The sequence below is a fragment of the Streptopelia decaocto genome (genome assembly GCF_964273445.1).
Source record: "Streptopelia decaocto genome assembly, chromosome: 2".
Taxonomy (NCBI): domain Eukaryota; kingdom Metazoa; phylum Chordata; class Aves; order Columbiformes; family Columbidae; genus Streptopelia; species Streptopelia decaocto.
The window spans coordinates 153,066,629-153,083,644 of NC_138655.1; the positions used below are offsets into that span (position 1 = coordinate 153,066,629).

General features: G+C 35.5%; 1 protein-coding gene across 1 annotated transcript in view; it reads left to right on the forward strand.

The window, feature by feature from the left end:
* The window catches only part of VIPR2 (vasoactive intestinal peptide receptor 2), a 53,882-nt gene that overhangs the window by 11,764 nt on the left and 25,102 nt on the right, over nt 1–17,016 (forward strand). Inside the window, exons 3-4 of the mRNA XM_082045850.1 lie at nt 4,868–4,975; nt 8,608–8,705. Coding sequence (XP_081901976.1) covers nt 4,868–4,975; nt 8,608–8,705 — 206 coding nt within the window. The remainder of the gene's footprint in view (nt 1–4,867; nt 4,976–8,607; nt 8,706–17,016) is intronic.

Here is a 17,016-nt window from a genome sequence, read left to right on the forward strand (position 1 = left end):
CTGAATGCATGAATGGCTGGACAGAAGTAGCAGACAGTGAGTAGAGAGAAGAATATCAAGCTTGATCAAGCTAGGTACTCTATGTGCAGAAAGAGACACATTTAACATAGCACTTATCACACCTTCATTATTCAACAGTATAGGTATTTATAGCACTGTAGGCTGCTCTATAGTCATTGGGGAGAAACAGGCAATTATTGGGAGCAATTAATCTGGTCTGTTTTCATTTGATTTAGAATGAAGTGAATCATGTTCTGTCACCCTCTGACAACATTGCATACACCATTGTTGTTATAAAAGGATACTATGGTGGACAGTGAGCAATATCTACTTGGAAGGTCTATGAAACTCATCAAGGTTTCCAGCTGTGCCACATCTTTAATTTCCAATATCAGTGGGAAATTAATTGATAACTTTAGTTGTGCACAATCAAGCTCGTGCTGTACAATAGAGATATGTTTTTGGGATGGAAGAGGCAAATTGATTCAAATGCAGTAAGAATGGACTTGTTAATTGTATCCCACCTCTGCATAAGGGTGTGTTTTGCTAAGAGAATAAAAAGATATATGGCTGCAATGTTGTCAAAAATCTGTAGTAACAGGAGGAGGAGGAAGAAATGTGTGAGCTGAAAGCCCAGAAAAGTGCATGTTGTTTAACAGTTGTACTTCTAACAGCCCCTAGCAGGGCGCCAGTAGCATCACCATTCCAACATCCAGCCCTAGACCAGTTTTCAGAAGCACACGGTAGTAATTCAGTGGCTATAAATGCCTCCAGGACCTTTCAGCAGTTTTCTCAGCTTTCTGGTACCATAATAAATAAGCCTGGAAATACACATAAATTGAGGCTTATTGTTCTTCTTGAAATTCTGATGACAGCCTCACAAGTTTCACCGATGCATCTGAATATAGTCTAGATGTAAGAAGTACATCTTTTATGTTATTTCATCTATTTGATTCAAGCAGTCTGAAAAAGTATTATTCTCTCCTTTGCCATAGATGCCTGTAAAGTCCCAAAATACTGAGGAAAAACTGAGGTAAAAAAAACATTCCTCAGAAAACATTAGTGACTTGTAATGCTTTAAATGTAAAGAACTTGTATACTGATTTCCTTCCGGCAAGGTTGCTTCAAGTTCTGATACAAATTGCGTTGATTAAGTTCATTGCGAATAGGACTTGGACCTCTGTTTTTTTGTATACTTCATATAAATGAAGCTTGAATAAGAGTTTCAAAGTTTTTTTGTGGAAACGGTACTAATGGAGCTCTGAAGTCCATGTTGTTCAGCTGCCTCTTTAGCAAAACCTTAACCCAGTCCATAAAGCTGTGTAGCAAAAATTTATAAAGGCCTCTGAATTGTGTGCAGATTACAGTAGCAAATCCACGATTTTACAGAAAGTATACTGAACAAAAGGGAAAATTTGTGAAAGTCATCAGCTTTTATGGGTGTGCATGAACACTTTCATGACTCATCTCAGCTCTCACTTGTTAGTGGAAGTCGGGATGAACTAAAAAGGTCTGAAGTCGCACAAGATGTTAATTATTCTTGTGTACTCCAGGGCTTGTTTATGCTGGCTCAGGCAGCACATCCATCAAAGCCAAAAGAGTTGCATTTTGTCACTGTAGTTGAGCTTGCTGGCAGATGAAGAAAATAGTTTCTTTGTCTTTCTTGCATGTCACGTTGTTGATGTCGCTTCTGGCTTAAAATCAATTGGGAAGAAGCATGACCTGAATTGACTGAATTAAATATTCTTTTACTTTGCATAAGCCCTGATATTGCATCATGGAGATGTAGGACTTGATTTTAATCCAGTCCTGCAACTCAGGAAGCGCCTAACCCTGTTTAAGGTCCATTGACTTCAAAGGGTATGAAGGTGATTTGCTCAGATGTAGACCTCTTGAATTATATGTGCACGGCAAAGTCAACATCACCTCAGAGATATCGTTATTAATGCTAAAAGAAAAGCCACAAGTGCTGGAGGGAGCAGAAGGCAGTCAGGTAAAGGAGAATGTACATACAACTCATACGAGTTAATTCTTAAAGAAATGTATGAACCCACTGTAGGGACAGATACACTAGAAAGGACAAAGTCTAGCTCATCATCAGGAAAAAAAGGAATTATTATGGACTTCAAAGAGTATTACATTGAGTCATTTGCTAAAAACACTCATTCAAGAGTTAAGGACCAGAAACCTGGAAAGAGTGAATTGTCAGTGGGAACAGGAACTTCTCAGCCAGCTGTGGGATACAGATAAAAAGAATCCCACTCTCACAGTTCCTAATCATAAGTAAATCTCCCTTACCCTAAGGTAAGGCTAAAAGAAGAAATACTATATATTAGTCTAGGAGTCAGAGTTACTAAAGGTACAAAAAAGAATTAGTCCTCTTCAGGTAACTGGAGGATGTGACAAGCTGAGGTTAGTCACAGAGTTTTAAGCAAATAAGGATGAGATTGATTAAAGACAGGTACCTACAGTCTAAATTCTGCAACTGAATTGACAACTTCAGGCTCTTCTGGGCAGAAATAAATGATTTTTAGGATGAAATTCTTTGAACCCATTTTAGGTTTTTACTTTAGAAATACATTATTTAAACATGAGTCAGCAGTGCGCCTTTACAGAGGTGAGTTTTAGCCATATAGTGTGCTACATGAGCAAACTGGCTGATCAAGAGAAGCAGTTCTCTGTCTCACTTTGGCTCTTGTGAGACTGCATCTCAGCAGAATACTGTGTCCAGTTTGGGGCTCCTGTGTACAGGAAAGCCATTCACAGACTGAGCAGAGAGCACGAGATGGCACTGCAATATGTAACGTATAATGATTGACTGAAAGCTGGGTTTCTCCAGCTTGGAGAAGAGTGATCTGATTTCTCTCTTCATTTACCTAATGGGCTTACAGAGAGGCTGAAGCCAAACTCTTCTCAGATGTGAACAGAAAAAGAGAAAAGAAAAAAAAAAGGGAAACAAACAAACAAACAAAAACCCAAACCCAAAACAAAACAAAACCAACAGCAACCAAAAAAACCCACAACAAGAAGCAGTGTAAACAACCTGCTGTAAGGGAGTCCTAATGAGATATGTGACAAAATTCTTCATGCGGGAAGTTGTGTGTGTGCAGGTTGCCCAGAGAGGTTGGGATAGATTGGAGATTTGGAATCTCCAGATCTCTTTGGAGATTTTTGGTGCTTGACTGGGAAAGGCATTGAAGCGAGAATGGGTGAGCGTATGAGGTAACGAACAGTAATACATTTGTTGCATCCCTCTTCGGAGGTTGATACAACTTACAAGGCAGTGGAGAATAAAGCATTATATATTATCTATGCACACAAATAAATTTTGTGAAGTGTTTCCATTAGTAATCCCATATTTCTGGCATCATCTTTCTGAATATAGAACAGATGCTGCATTTAGAGCTGTATAATCCAAAGGGGAGTGAAGAAAGACCCGGTCCCCATGAACTAGTGACTCCTCTGGAGAATAGCAGTTCCTTGGGAAACTTTGTAAAGATGACTCTACGGAACTGGTGTCCAAATGCTGAATTTAGCCCATAACCCTCCTCTCATCTTCTTTTTTAATCTCCAGCCTCTATTCTTGGTACAGTATGGAGGCTTCCTCCTGACTGTCATGCTTAGATGTCTTCCAAAGGAAAGCCAGGCCCACAGGAATATCATGCCCGAGGTGCAGCTGGGACATACCCCCAGGATGAATCCAACTGCCGGTTCTGTGACACACTCTTGGGTTCCTGTTTTACATGTACTTTGAAAGTAATTTAAACTTTGAAAGTAGGATGCTAGATACTTTACGTCAACACAGGTTGTCCAAGTTTCATCGCGCTAAGTTGGTTTAATATAGATACAGAACTTTAGAACGTTCATTTTCCAGCTTCATTTAACTCAGGTGGCTTGATTTGGGCATGACCTCGCTAGCACAGAGTAAATGAATAGTGAATTGCTAATACTATAACTATTCCGAAGAATAGTGTTATACATGGATGTAAGTAGTTCCTAATCCAAGTTTCATGTTCTCTACTGAAGGAAACACCTATCCCTTATACTTTCTAATAATCTTATGGAGGTGATACTGGTAGGTTAAAAGTTTTGTTTCTCCCTTTAGCATTTATTACAAAATGCTAGGAGTCAGAAGTTTGCACATATTTTTGTTTGTTTTTTTGGTTTTTTTTGAGAGAGAACTTGAACTGAGATAGTATGAGTAACGTTTCCTTACTCCTTCGTACTCATAAAGCTTCATAAGGCTTATACTCAGAAACCTTCGTAACTCTTCACTTCTCTTAGAAGGCCTGCATTATGCATTCACCTTTAAACAAATAGAGAGTGCTTGATCCGAGTGCCTGTACCAAACTACAGGAAGATTTATGCTCATTCACAAGACACTGCTTTGGAGCCACATTTATAGAGACATCGCATGGACAAGACTGAAACAAATAGTTATTATGTACTAGTAACATGTTGTTACTAGTACTACTATAAAAAATGCCTATAACATTTTATGACCTCTCCTTTCCTGAAATAAATATACAGAAACATTATTTTTTCAAATCTCTGTTATTCAGTTTAGGATACATGATTTTATTAGTCTATGCCCGCTGTTCCAAAAAATTCTATGGTCATGATGTGCTCTCATTGTATTTGTGACGCTGAGTCCAATGAACTACTTTTACTTTTAAAAATATTTTCTTATTTTATATTTTCTTGTCAAAATGACATAGTTTTAAGGAGGCATTTTGCAAACAACGTATTAACTGACCTAAAAATAAGCTGGTTCCAAAGCTCCCACCATGTTTTTATAGGGTAAATACAGTAGAATGATTTGGACCAGACTGAGCTTTCAAGTCTGTTACTGCTGGTTTTGTTTCAGGATGTGTTGGAGTTTGGGACAACATCACCTGTTGGCGTCCTGCAAAGATTGGAGAGACTGTCACTGTCCCTTGTCCAAAAGTATTTAGCCTTTTTTCTGGTAAACCAGGTATTTCATTTTAATGTGTATTTTTGCTGGCTTCTCTTTTGTATTTCATAACATAATATGCTGTTTTTTTCTGTAGTATGGTTTTTATTTTCCTTTAAAATAGTTAAAATTCTTAATAGATTCTTAACAGAGCTGTTCATGATACATAATGAAAAGACCAAATCATTGTCTTTATGGTCCATATAGTATTATTTGAGTCAAATACTAAATATATATGCTGATATAGTGACACTCATCTAGGTTGAAGACATTGCTTGCTCTTTTTGACCAATTTATGGTAATTATTAAGGCAGCTGAGCCTGACTGACATCTTTAACAGTTGCCAGAAGGTCACATGTATATTGTTCCTTCTGTACTCAGGAGGGGAGCTCTGCCTTGCCTTCATGAGAATAATGAGCCAAAATTAACACATAATACCTAAACATTATCACTATTTCAATTTAAGGTAGTTATTATAAAAGCTTTTACTCTGCTTTTTATAGGAACTTGGAAAGAGCTCACTGGTGTCTCAGACTGCTGAAGCATTTAGCTGTTTTAAGTCTACCATCTTCTGCACCATCTTGTCAATATATCATTTTGCACTTTGTCTTGTTAGTGGGGTTTTAAAAATAGAAGATGTACACATAGCATTTCACATATGTATCTCAGAATGAAATGCAGCATGAAAAATCTTATCCCCCTTGCTCAGGTGGGAAACCTTTGTCATGGAGAGCTGGTGAAAGATGCAAAATTTATCAGAGTGTTTCAATTCTGCTTTTGAGGTCTCTGTGGAGAGCTTTATAATAATATTACTTTTATAATAGAGGCTAACTTGGGGTATGACTAAAATACCTTTATTCTCAAAACTGTTGATTAAATCTTGTTCCAGTAAAAAATAGATAACTAAAACAATATACAGATGAGCAAAGGTTTTCATTCCTGGAGCTGGTGAATCTTGATTAGTTTATCATGGATAGTCTAAACAGTTTATAAAGGGGAAAGTATGAGTAATCTTCACTAAATCTTGTGAAATCTATAAAAATATTCAAATGACTCAAACAAAGATATTACAGTCTTGTCACGGACAAGCCAAACTAATAAATTTCAAAATCTGATTTAAAACACACCAATTATGTCTATTTGCCAAAAGCTAGAGCATACATTCTCTCTCTGGAGTGTGGATGTTTGATATTCAACAACTGCTAATATCGTATATTAAAATAACTTTTAAACTTTCCTATCAAACAACTACAAGAAATATTTAAGCTTGAAAACTTCACAATGCATTACAACTCCATCTCACTTGGGCATGGCATTGCCAAGACTGAAAGATCACTTCCCTTTTCTAGTTTCCCATATGCAGCTTTTTAATAGCTACTTGTTTATTTCTTGCTTGTGAAACCAACAGGTTGGGATTTTGTTCAATTAAGAGAATTTTTTAAATCTTGTCTTTCTATAATTTAGAGAAGGAAGACAGAAAAACATACTGCATGGTTGATTCAATTAAGATCTAACTGGGTATCTCGGCACCTTTATAATTCGATTGTGCTCAGAAACATATAATTTATTTAATTCATACACAGAACATTTCAAATTAATTTGATTATTGTGACAGGAAATTATGAAAATATTTTTAAATGAGAAATATAACTATTTTTATTTAGCCACATTTGTGAGACGTATGTTTTTTTTTTGTCCTTCTTTTTAATTGAACTATTCCAAATCATAAGTAGGATTTTAAATACTGACAATTCTTTAAATTATTTCTTACTTGAAATTGTGATTTTAAAAAAGAAGTTGTCTTCTCATCTTTACAACTTTTCGAGAACTGATGGTCAAGGTTATAGTTTAAGTGTACCACATAATTATTTCTCTATTGAATATTAGTAACTTTATATTGTTACTTTTTACTGTAAAAGTGATCATATTATTCTATAATGTTTTTCATTTATTGTATATGACAATGTAAGTATATAAGTATCAGAAAGTTATTCTGTGAATTTTTTATTCAATGTATGTGTCAAGTTAAAGGTTTTAAATGAGGTTGCCATCTGAAATATTTAAGTGCATGGAATGATGGTGTAGAAATAAACAGTGTCTTCCATAGAACATTCCTTAACTGTCTTTAAGTTAGAAGGTCTTACAGTACTTACAGTCCAAAATATTTCAGCATCTTGAGTACATAGAGTCTTTTTCTTGTAAAACTGGCTTTGACATAGTTTGTGGTTCTGTTAACACTTTGCTCTGCTCTCCAGAGTCAGAGAACCTTGATGTACTTTTAAAGAGAAGACTCTTCACAGTGTATAAATAGGTTACATTTTCTATAAAAAATGCTATGTCTATGCCAAATGGCAGAAGTGTTCCTGTTGTTTGCAGAAACACTGTGGTTTGAGGTCAAGGCCTTGCTGTAAGCTACAAAGATTTGGTTGGTCAGCCATTTGTAGCGTATTTACAACTTTACACTGAAGACTTTATACAAAGAAGAAATTCCAGTAACCAATCGGCAAGATAAAATCACAAAAGCTTTAGTTTGGAGTATATATAAACACTTTTGGTTATTTGTGGGCAAAGCTGATCTGTGATAGATACATTTGTTCTTGTATGGTGAAAAGCAGGCCAGTCAAAGTCAAAGGCCAGTGGTAAACTCCAAATCAAAGCAGTATGTTATTATACATTTCAAGTATTGTGGATATAAAAATTGCTGTAAGAAAGATGAGGGGAAGTTGCTTATTAATAAAAATTGCAAGATTAAGTTAGAATAATTGTAATTACTGTTCTTTATCCTAACATCAGACTCTTCAGTTTTCGCCTATTGAAGCTGTCCCACATTGTATGAACATAAGTTCACATAAATTAGATTAAGGAGTAGAATCATGGGTTGCCCTCATCTCATCTGTGTGACTTCATCTGGGAAGAGAGTCAACTTCTTCTCCCAGTTCTAGTTGAAAAATCCTTTCTGAAATTAATAGATGTTCAAAATTCCTTTCCAACCACACTTGCACATCACCTGTGCATTCCTTGGACTACATTTTTTTCAGTGATTGGTTCAAAAAGTCAGATTCAGCATGCACCTTTATTTCCTTGTTATTTAACCTACCACATAATTTGGCCTTCAAAGTTCATTACCAACTTTACCAACATTTCCTGAATCAGTAAGTCATCATCATAATATCTAATAACTTTTATAACTCTACAGTAGATCGTTTGATATTACCTTCTCAGAAAAGCTTAAACAGGAGGTTAGAACAACTCTCACTTAAATTACTTTTCTATCAAATTACTTTACCAATGAATTATCTTCTTTATAGAGTGAGCTGAAGGACTCCTTCTGGAATACTTTACATAAAGCAGTAAAATATTTCAGGCTTTTGCAGATGTAACATAAATAGCTGTTATACCAAAGCAAAAGCCTCTCATCACAGCTTGCAATTACTTTTCTTCTTTCTTTAGTGCAAAGGCAACTCAGAGCAAGAGTAAAAGCCAAAGTAATATGAATGAAGAGCATGGTGAAGGAAATGGCTGGATTGCTTTAACAGGAGGACTGGGAAGTACAGCATGTGAACAGAGAATGACAAAGTTCGGTTGTTTAAAGGTTCATTGATGAGGAAACTTTTGAATCTTTCTGATTTAAACTCTCAAATTTTGCTTTGCAGGAAATATTAGCAAAAATTGTACAAGTAAGGGATGGTCAGATATTTTTCCTGACATCTTAAGCACTTGTGGATATAATGACTATGAAGATGATTATAAGGTAGGAAAAATACTTTTTCTGTTCATTTACATGCGGGTGTTCAATACAACTGTCAGACATCTTCTTCTAATAATAATTCCAATTTTAGTCTATCATCAGAATTAATGGAAATCTGTAGTAATTTTTGGTAGCATAGATTGGCATATGCTTGGATTGCAAATGTCGTATAAGATAGAATCAGAAATGTAGAATTAAGTAACTGTTTGAAAGTCAAGGCTATAAATCTGTATTTCTAATATTGCAGTGTTACTGGGCCTATGCATAGTATGTTTTTCATCATGTTATTTCTAGAAGTTTCTATTATAACAAGGTGAATTGAGGTCACTTGAATTATTGCAATTTTATATTGGACTTTAAAATGCATTAGGAATTAGAAGTGGTTCAAAAGCTATCAAGGAATCTTAAATAGATTATAAATGGAAAAACCAAATTTGTTCACGTGGTGCTTCCTATTTCTCATTCTTTTTCTTGAGGGAAGTACTTTTTCCATCATGTTTTATCTATTTTCTATCTGTTTTTCTGCTGAGGCTAAGAGAGCAAGATTTTATTTACAAGGATGAGCACATAATGTCAGTAAAACTCTTGTTATCATGAACAGAAGTCTTGTCATGAATAAAGATACTTGGCTGGTTGCGTTTTCCTGGATTTTTGTATGTGTGGAATGGCTCTAGCAGACCTGCTGTGTCTGGTTTGCAGAGATGTGCTGGCATTCCAGCTAAGACATGCAGTTCTTGCCATCTCTTTCTGTATTTAAAAGCCCAACCCAGCTATTACTGTAGCTGAAAACAGATAATAAAGAAAATGGATGGAGTATGTTGTTTTCCCAACTTTTCTGAAGACACACTCTGAAACATTGGTATCACCTGACAGCTTGGGGATGCACACACATTACTGCTAAAAACAGCCATTTTAAAATACTGTCATTCAACCCAGACATTGTCATGTGGAGTGAAAATGGGTCAAAATGTAAAAATTTGAATTAACAAAAGATAACATTTGAAGTAGTGAGAAGTATTTAACTAGCAGTAGTATATGAGTATAGTAGAAAAGCAGTTCTTGTTTGACATATTCATTAGTAATCTCAAGAAGAATGAAATGCAAGTTGACCGTACTTGCAGGAATGAACCTAGAGAAACTGGAAATAGGAACAGTACCAACACTTACAAAAGCCTGGAAAAGAGCAAATAATAATCCAGTAAGGATAAAAATCAAAAGACAGATGTGGAAAACAGATACTGAAAAAATATTGATTTATAATTATTAATTATTAACAAAAGTATGATAGATAGAATATCATAGTTTTCTAACACAGATTGTGTACATAAATGCACAGCACACTGCAGGGAAGGAAAGTGGAAATGCAAGCACTGATTGTATTTCATCAGTGTGGCCCGAGGGCCCTTTTCCTTTTTTTCTCAAGTACCAGTGTCATTGCTCAGGGAATATTCTTTCCCTGAAGATCATAAACTTGTTATTTCATGTTATTTCTCTACTAAATCTAAAGTTGATGAGTCAAAAAGTGGATACAATAGTGCTGCCTTGTCAGAAGATAACCTGTTCCTGTGCAAATATTATATTTTTGGTAGCTAAAGAAAGGACAAAAAGAATAAAATATGAAAAGGGAAACAGGAAAGTGTATGTTTAAATCCATATCTTCATGTGAGATAATATAAAAAATACAAGTATCATGCAGTTGTAAGATTTCAGGGGGCGTTTAAGGTTGTGCATCAGTTAACTTATGCAGAAATATGAAATATGTTTTCTGGAGTTGCATCTTAGTGCTCCTCAAAACAAAAAATCTTTACTCAACATGGATCAGTATATTTTTATTTGACCCAGAATTTCAACAAAAAGAACTGAAAATTAAATCCTAAGTATTTGTATACAAAATCTGAAGTATTATGGATACAAAATATTTTGGGCACAAAATATTTTGGTCATCTATAATATGACAATATGCTTTGTGGGAGATGTGTTAGAGTAACTAAGGGCATCATACTTAGTGAAGGTGGCAAAATACTTTTCTTATGGTAAGTCTTAAATTTTCTTCTGTACGTTTTCTCTGAAGACAATGGTAAAGGAATAGGTAGAAACTGTCTTTGGTGTCAGTTCGGTGCCTGCATCTTCCCTGCTGAATGAATCTTCATTGTAGATCAAATGAATTTTTCTTTTCCTGTCTTTTAGGATGTAGACTTCTGTCTTTACTTCAAAGGAGACTTATTTCTATACATATTTTATATTTATTTTTATATATGTGTATATGCACAGACGTATGTACCTCTCCAGATATGCATCTATTTGGGGCAGTTTTGAATATTCTAGGGAATGTTTAAATGATAGAGATTGGTGAGCAATTATTGAACAGGCGATACATTAATAGGTACCAAATTTTATGCTGAAATGCACTGAAATGAGAATGTTTATTTAAAAATACCATAAGTATGTTATCTATTATTTCTCTGCCAAGTTCACTGATACTGTTCAGGGTATGAAAGAACTTGTCTGCTTCCATGGCTTGCATTGATTTTACACAGAGTCAAAACATTCAATTTTTATTCCATGTCAAATGGGTATATTAGAAGGTTCTATAAAAATAAACAATCTGCTTAACACTTTGAAATTAACTCTAAGTTCCTGATACAGCACCCTTAAATAGAATATTTTATTTTATGTTAGATCTCCTGTTAGTATTCTCTAAAGCTCCTGTCTGTAATTATAGGGGACCAATTTGACAAGTATGACAGTGTCTGTACAAACGTATCTGTATGCTGTTATCACATCAAACTGTAGATCTAAATCTTTATTATTAATATATACTTGCAGTCTCTTTCCTATAACTAAACAAGTTACTGCTAACCTTCAGGATCAAGTTTTAGATTCATCAAATGAGTGTATTTTTCTTTTTCTTTTATATTTCTGTTGAGGTCGTGGCAGCACAATAGGAAAATGAGTAGCTTGATTTGACCATGCTAGAAACGCAGGCCAAGGTGTGTTAACCCAATCCAAGCCTCACCTCGGTCTTTCCTTTTATGTGGACATATCCTGACATCTTCCATCTAGACTGAACAAGCTAGAGATGTGTCCTAGCTGTCCTCAGAGGGTATTAGGCTCTCTGTCAACATTATCAATATACGTCAACACTATTAATATCTGCCAAGATGCCTGGTGAATGTAAAGGTTTGAAACGTGTCCACTTAATGACTGGGTTGGTTAATACAGTATTGTATAATCTTAGCGTGAACTGGCCTGAGGTTTATTCGATCACACAAAAAACAATATACACAAGTTATAGGCTGTGTGATTTGAATGCATAGGTCATACAAAGGCAAATTAATGGAGAGAAAGATCCTCAGGGCTGTTAAATGTGCAGCTTGTACATAAGTAGACACATCATCTATGGAAGAAGTGTTGCCGTATTTGACTGGTTCCCTGAAGCATCCCTCTTAGTTTGGTAGTGATCAATTAGATTTTTGGTTAAAGTAATAAAGAAGTGTGGGTTTTTCTTTTATGTTAAGGATGATGTCTGGTCAATAGTAAAACTCCTTTGGACAAAGATTCAAGCCCTAAACTGTCTTCAGAGCATTTTGTCCTCCAGCACTGACTTACCCTGTCACCCCTAGAGGTCCTTCCAAACCAAGGCTGAGGCTGGAATATCCACTGGGTAACTGTCAGCTTTGCTTAGGAAGCTTCTGCAATATGTCTGTTCTGTAAATAAACAGGAAACTTCTGTCTCCTGAACCTAGTAAAAATAACGTGAAACAAACTTCGAAGGAAACATTAGCAGAAAAATGTGTCTGTTCTAAGAAAATGAAACACAAGTGTTTGCAAGAATAGCTTTCACAAAAAAGAGTATTCAGAATAACACTAATTACACAAATTTGTACTAATACAATTTATTTTTATATGTGTGGGTTTTCCGTAGTCTTTTAAAAACTGTTAACATTAGGTAGCCACGACAAAAAGAGGAAACATTTTAGAATTAGGTATTTATAGACTAGAAAGCAGTTACAGATTCTGTAAATGTTTCCATAGAGCTGTTCTGAAATTCATAAGCCACTGATTTTTGCTGTGCCTACCTACCTATTGAGTTTAGTTTAGTGACCATAATTTGAATATATTCCTCAAAGCTTTAAAAGTGAATTGTTGGATTTCAGTTTTGGAATCAGCGTTGCTCAGATAATCCTGTGAATATTTTGCAGAGGCCAGCTGTTCTTACTACTGTTGCAAAAGTACTATTTTTGTTAGACATGCAGAAAATTTCATGGCATTTCAATTTCGTAATGACATTTCAGTTTTGTATGCATGACTCTAATCAGTTTTGACTACAGTTACAAAATCTAAGCAGGTTTTGGTATTTATCCTGTATTAAAATATTTTTAAAATATAATTCAGTTTAAAATTCTGTTTTGAACAATCCACACCTGTTTTGCACTCATATTGCTCCTGCCAATCTTGTGATTTTTTTATCAAGTTCAGAGATTTGGGATGAAGTAATTTCCAGGTTTTCAACTCCCACAACACAATGCAGAATTTAATTATTTGTCTTTATGCAGGTCATGTGTATATCTAATCAACGTTTTATTTCAGAACACCATTTGCCAATTTTTTTGTTGAATCACTAATAGTGATAGAGGTCTTACATGCAAATTAAGACACTTCTATTTACGGTCATATAGGAAATTTAAATCTGAGTCTGATAAAGTGCTTCATGCTAATAATCTAAAATTTTGATTGATTTTGAAAATGATAACACCTGAATTTAAATAATTATATTTTTAAATATAATGGATTAAAAATGTAGTAGTGTTTACTTGGCTTTGCAATAATGTGAGAAGCAGGGTTAATTTTTGATCAGTAGAAAATCTAAAAACATTCAAGATTTCTGACCCTCATAATACTAGACCATTAACATGATCTTAAAGAAGGAACTGGGCTCATTAACCACAATTTCAAGTGCAGCATAGAGAATAATTAAAAATCTGTGTTGTATGATAAAATAATTTCAATTGTGCAATTAGTTCTTATTTGCTTTTACTTAGTTTGAACCAAATGACCATGGTCAGTATTAAGATAACGTCGATGTACGCTTGGCTGAGTAGCTTCAGTCCTGACTTACACCTCCTTGTAGCTGTCCCATGTTCACCCAGCAGCAGACAGTGTCCTGCCGACACTGACAGCTGTTGCGCTGGACTAAAAGTACACCAGATTCTTATTTTGATTTTAGTCAGACTATTTGTTGTAGGGGTCATGCATGTGTACAGAGTGCCAGAAACATTATTTTAAATAATATAGTTTGGTTTTTTTTATCTGGATGAAGACAACCTCTTCTGTTCTCCCTGGTGGGCTGGAGTGACAGGAGTCATCTTACATCCCGGCTGCCCGACAGCCACTGTCAAGCTCAGACTGCGTAGCTAGAGGCTGAATTAGAGGCGCAGTAACATCAGTGTGGCTGGACAACCGAGGCTTTGTTAGAAAGTTCATGTGGCATCCCACCTTTTTTTCCTTCATTTAAGAATTCTGGGAATCATACAAGACAAGCTCAATTTCAAAAGATTCTGTCAGTGGAGTTTTTCTGAAATAAAACCTAGGCAGATTTTTCAAGATGATACAGAATGATAAAAATAACCAAAACAAGTCCAAGTTTTTGTTGGGCATGTTTCAATGGACTCAGTGCTGTTTGAACCACAGCTACTTTCTTTATACCAAAGTACTAAACACTTTCTTATTATATAGTCCAATGGCTGAAAAATACTTAATGTTCTCAATACGGTAATATCAACACCTGCCATGCAAGTTTGTTTATAGATGGAAACAATTTTGGTAAGTTTATGCAGCTGAATTAAATTTATGCATCTACATCCACAGTTGGAGTTATTAGACAGTAGTCCAGCTCCCAACATGAATAACGGTGTTTTATGATGCCTTCAGAAATCAACAAGGTGAAGGGCCTTTCAAGTTTCAATTCTATGAACATAGTGCATATGTCTGGTGTAGTTCCATCTACTTCAAGAGGTGCCATATGGCTTATATATAGAGGACATGATTCTTGCCTCCTGTATTTCTTGCCGGTGCTAAAGAATTGGCCACTAGATGCTTTCTAAGGGCTGAGATCATCTCAGCTGGAAGTCGATAACAGCTGAAGAGTGAGAGAACTGGGGTAAGGATGCCTCTAGTGGGGATCCTTTATTGTCTTCAGGATTTCTGGACCATTCACCATTCCCTTTAGCAAATGCATTTACTACCGACTTTGGAAATTTACTCCTTACACATAAAAATAATCTCACAAATGCTGTTAGATATTTTTTGTTGAATTCAGAGACTGCCTGCAAATCCATTTAAGCTATTTTCCTTCTCCTTGAATGTTTATGAACATTTTTCTTAAATAACATCCTTCATTTTTCTCTTCGTATGTTATTCCCATTGTCTGTTTATTTGATGCCTTTGCAAACTGACAGCCTCCAAAGTTGGTTAACTTGGCAGCATGATGGCAGATCATAGTCTAGCCAGACCAGTTAAGAGCAGACCTGAAAGGAACAATTTGTCCACTTAACCATAAGCACCGAGGGGTTATGAATTAGATGTAAACTCTCCAGGCCGTTGTGGAAGCATTACTACAGACAGGTCAGTCGAGAGCTTTGTGCAGTACACTTTGGTAAAAACAGCAGATAGTGCTTTATTCATAAGGGCAGGAGTCCATCAGGCAAAAAATACCTTTCAATTATATTGTTCTCTTTCCCTCCACCTATTTAAGTTTAGATTCACACCTCATGAAATAGACAGTACAAGTCAAAAGACAAGTTACACAGTGAGGTATTAAGAGGAGGCATAGCTTGAAGACATTGATTGTGAGATAAAAACCATGTTAGAGAAGGGCTTTTAACTCTTAATACTTCTACCAGAACTTTTCCTCAAACAAATACAACATAGGGATGCTATTAAAACCCAACAATTTTGAAACTAGCATCTTGGTTTTCTTTAACATATTACAAAATCATTCCACAGCACTGTCTTCTGCAAGGCACTATTTAAGAGAAAAGCACAGGATATTTTGACCAAAAATAGCATTTGCATTTCGCAACAGCCAGAACTGTAGCGGTGCTCACCATGTGCTCTGTGCTCATTTTAGATCTGGTGAGAGTGACAACTCCTTTTGACCAGGGTCTTGCTTTGAACAAATGTAAATTACAATAGAAGAAATGAACTAAAAAGACTAAGGCTCAAATTCTGGCTACTCAGAAACAGAAACAGAAATCCCTTTGTCTATGTGGTTTTAAAGTAACCTGCATTGACAAACACTGTATTTAATTTTGTTTAAAATAGGTTTACTTATCTTAATTTCTAACTGACTTATGAAGAATACATCATCTGTGTGTGTACATAGCTGTACATACACATTAAAGCCCCTCTTTATTGTGGGAATGTTGCAAAACAAGATTGAAATCCACGATTTTTATATATATCTGTGGGAAAACAGTATTTTAAATGTAACTTAATCAGTAGCTTCTGACACCTGACCTTTCAGTGAATTACCCTTCAAAAATGCCTCCTCCCTCACTTCCCTGTAATTTCTCTGTACCAAGCACTGCTGGTTTATTTTTCATTAGTCTTTATAACTTTGAGATACAAGATCATCGTGTTACACGCTGGCATCACCAGGACCATCTGCAGTTACCGGTAGTAGTGTGATGGCTGCTAATGTAAGGACACATCACAAAACTGAGATTTTTGAACACTAAGCAGAAAATATATACTTTTGCATAACTAGGATTACAAGTCAGATGAATTTCATCTGATGAGATTTTACAAAGTACTCATCTGCATTTCATCCAGACAGCCTATGGCTTCTCTAGAGTCAAAGGAGCTCTGGTCTTTGGAGCTTGGATGGAAATCATATCATCCACATTTCTTCAAATTACTACAACCACAATGAAGCACAGTAATTGTAGTGTAGAAGAGTCTGTTCTTCTCCATTGCCTCCCCCACCTTTTGGGAGACAAAGACGAATTCTGTTGAGTTGCCTGCCTTTTATAAAGATTATATCCCATTGTTACATGTATTAAGCTAAATGAGTCTTACATTCTTCATTTCCCTTAGTCACCAGCAGTTATTTGAAAGCTTTTAAAATAATATTGTATTTTTCCTTTGTGACATTATTACTGAGAAAAAAAAACCTTGTGGTATCAGAAATCCCATGAGAGTCGGACCTCAGTTGAAAAAGTTCAAAATAAAAGCAAAAACAAATGCCAGACTTCTAACGTTGGCCTTCAAATCAAGATGGAAAAAGAAGAATAAGGGAAAAAATCTTAACGAA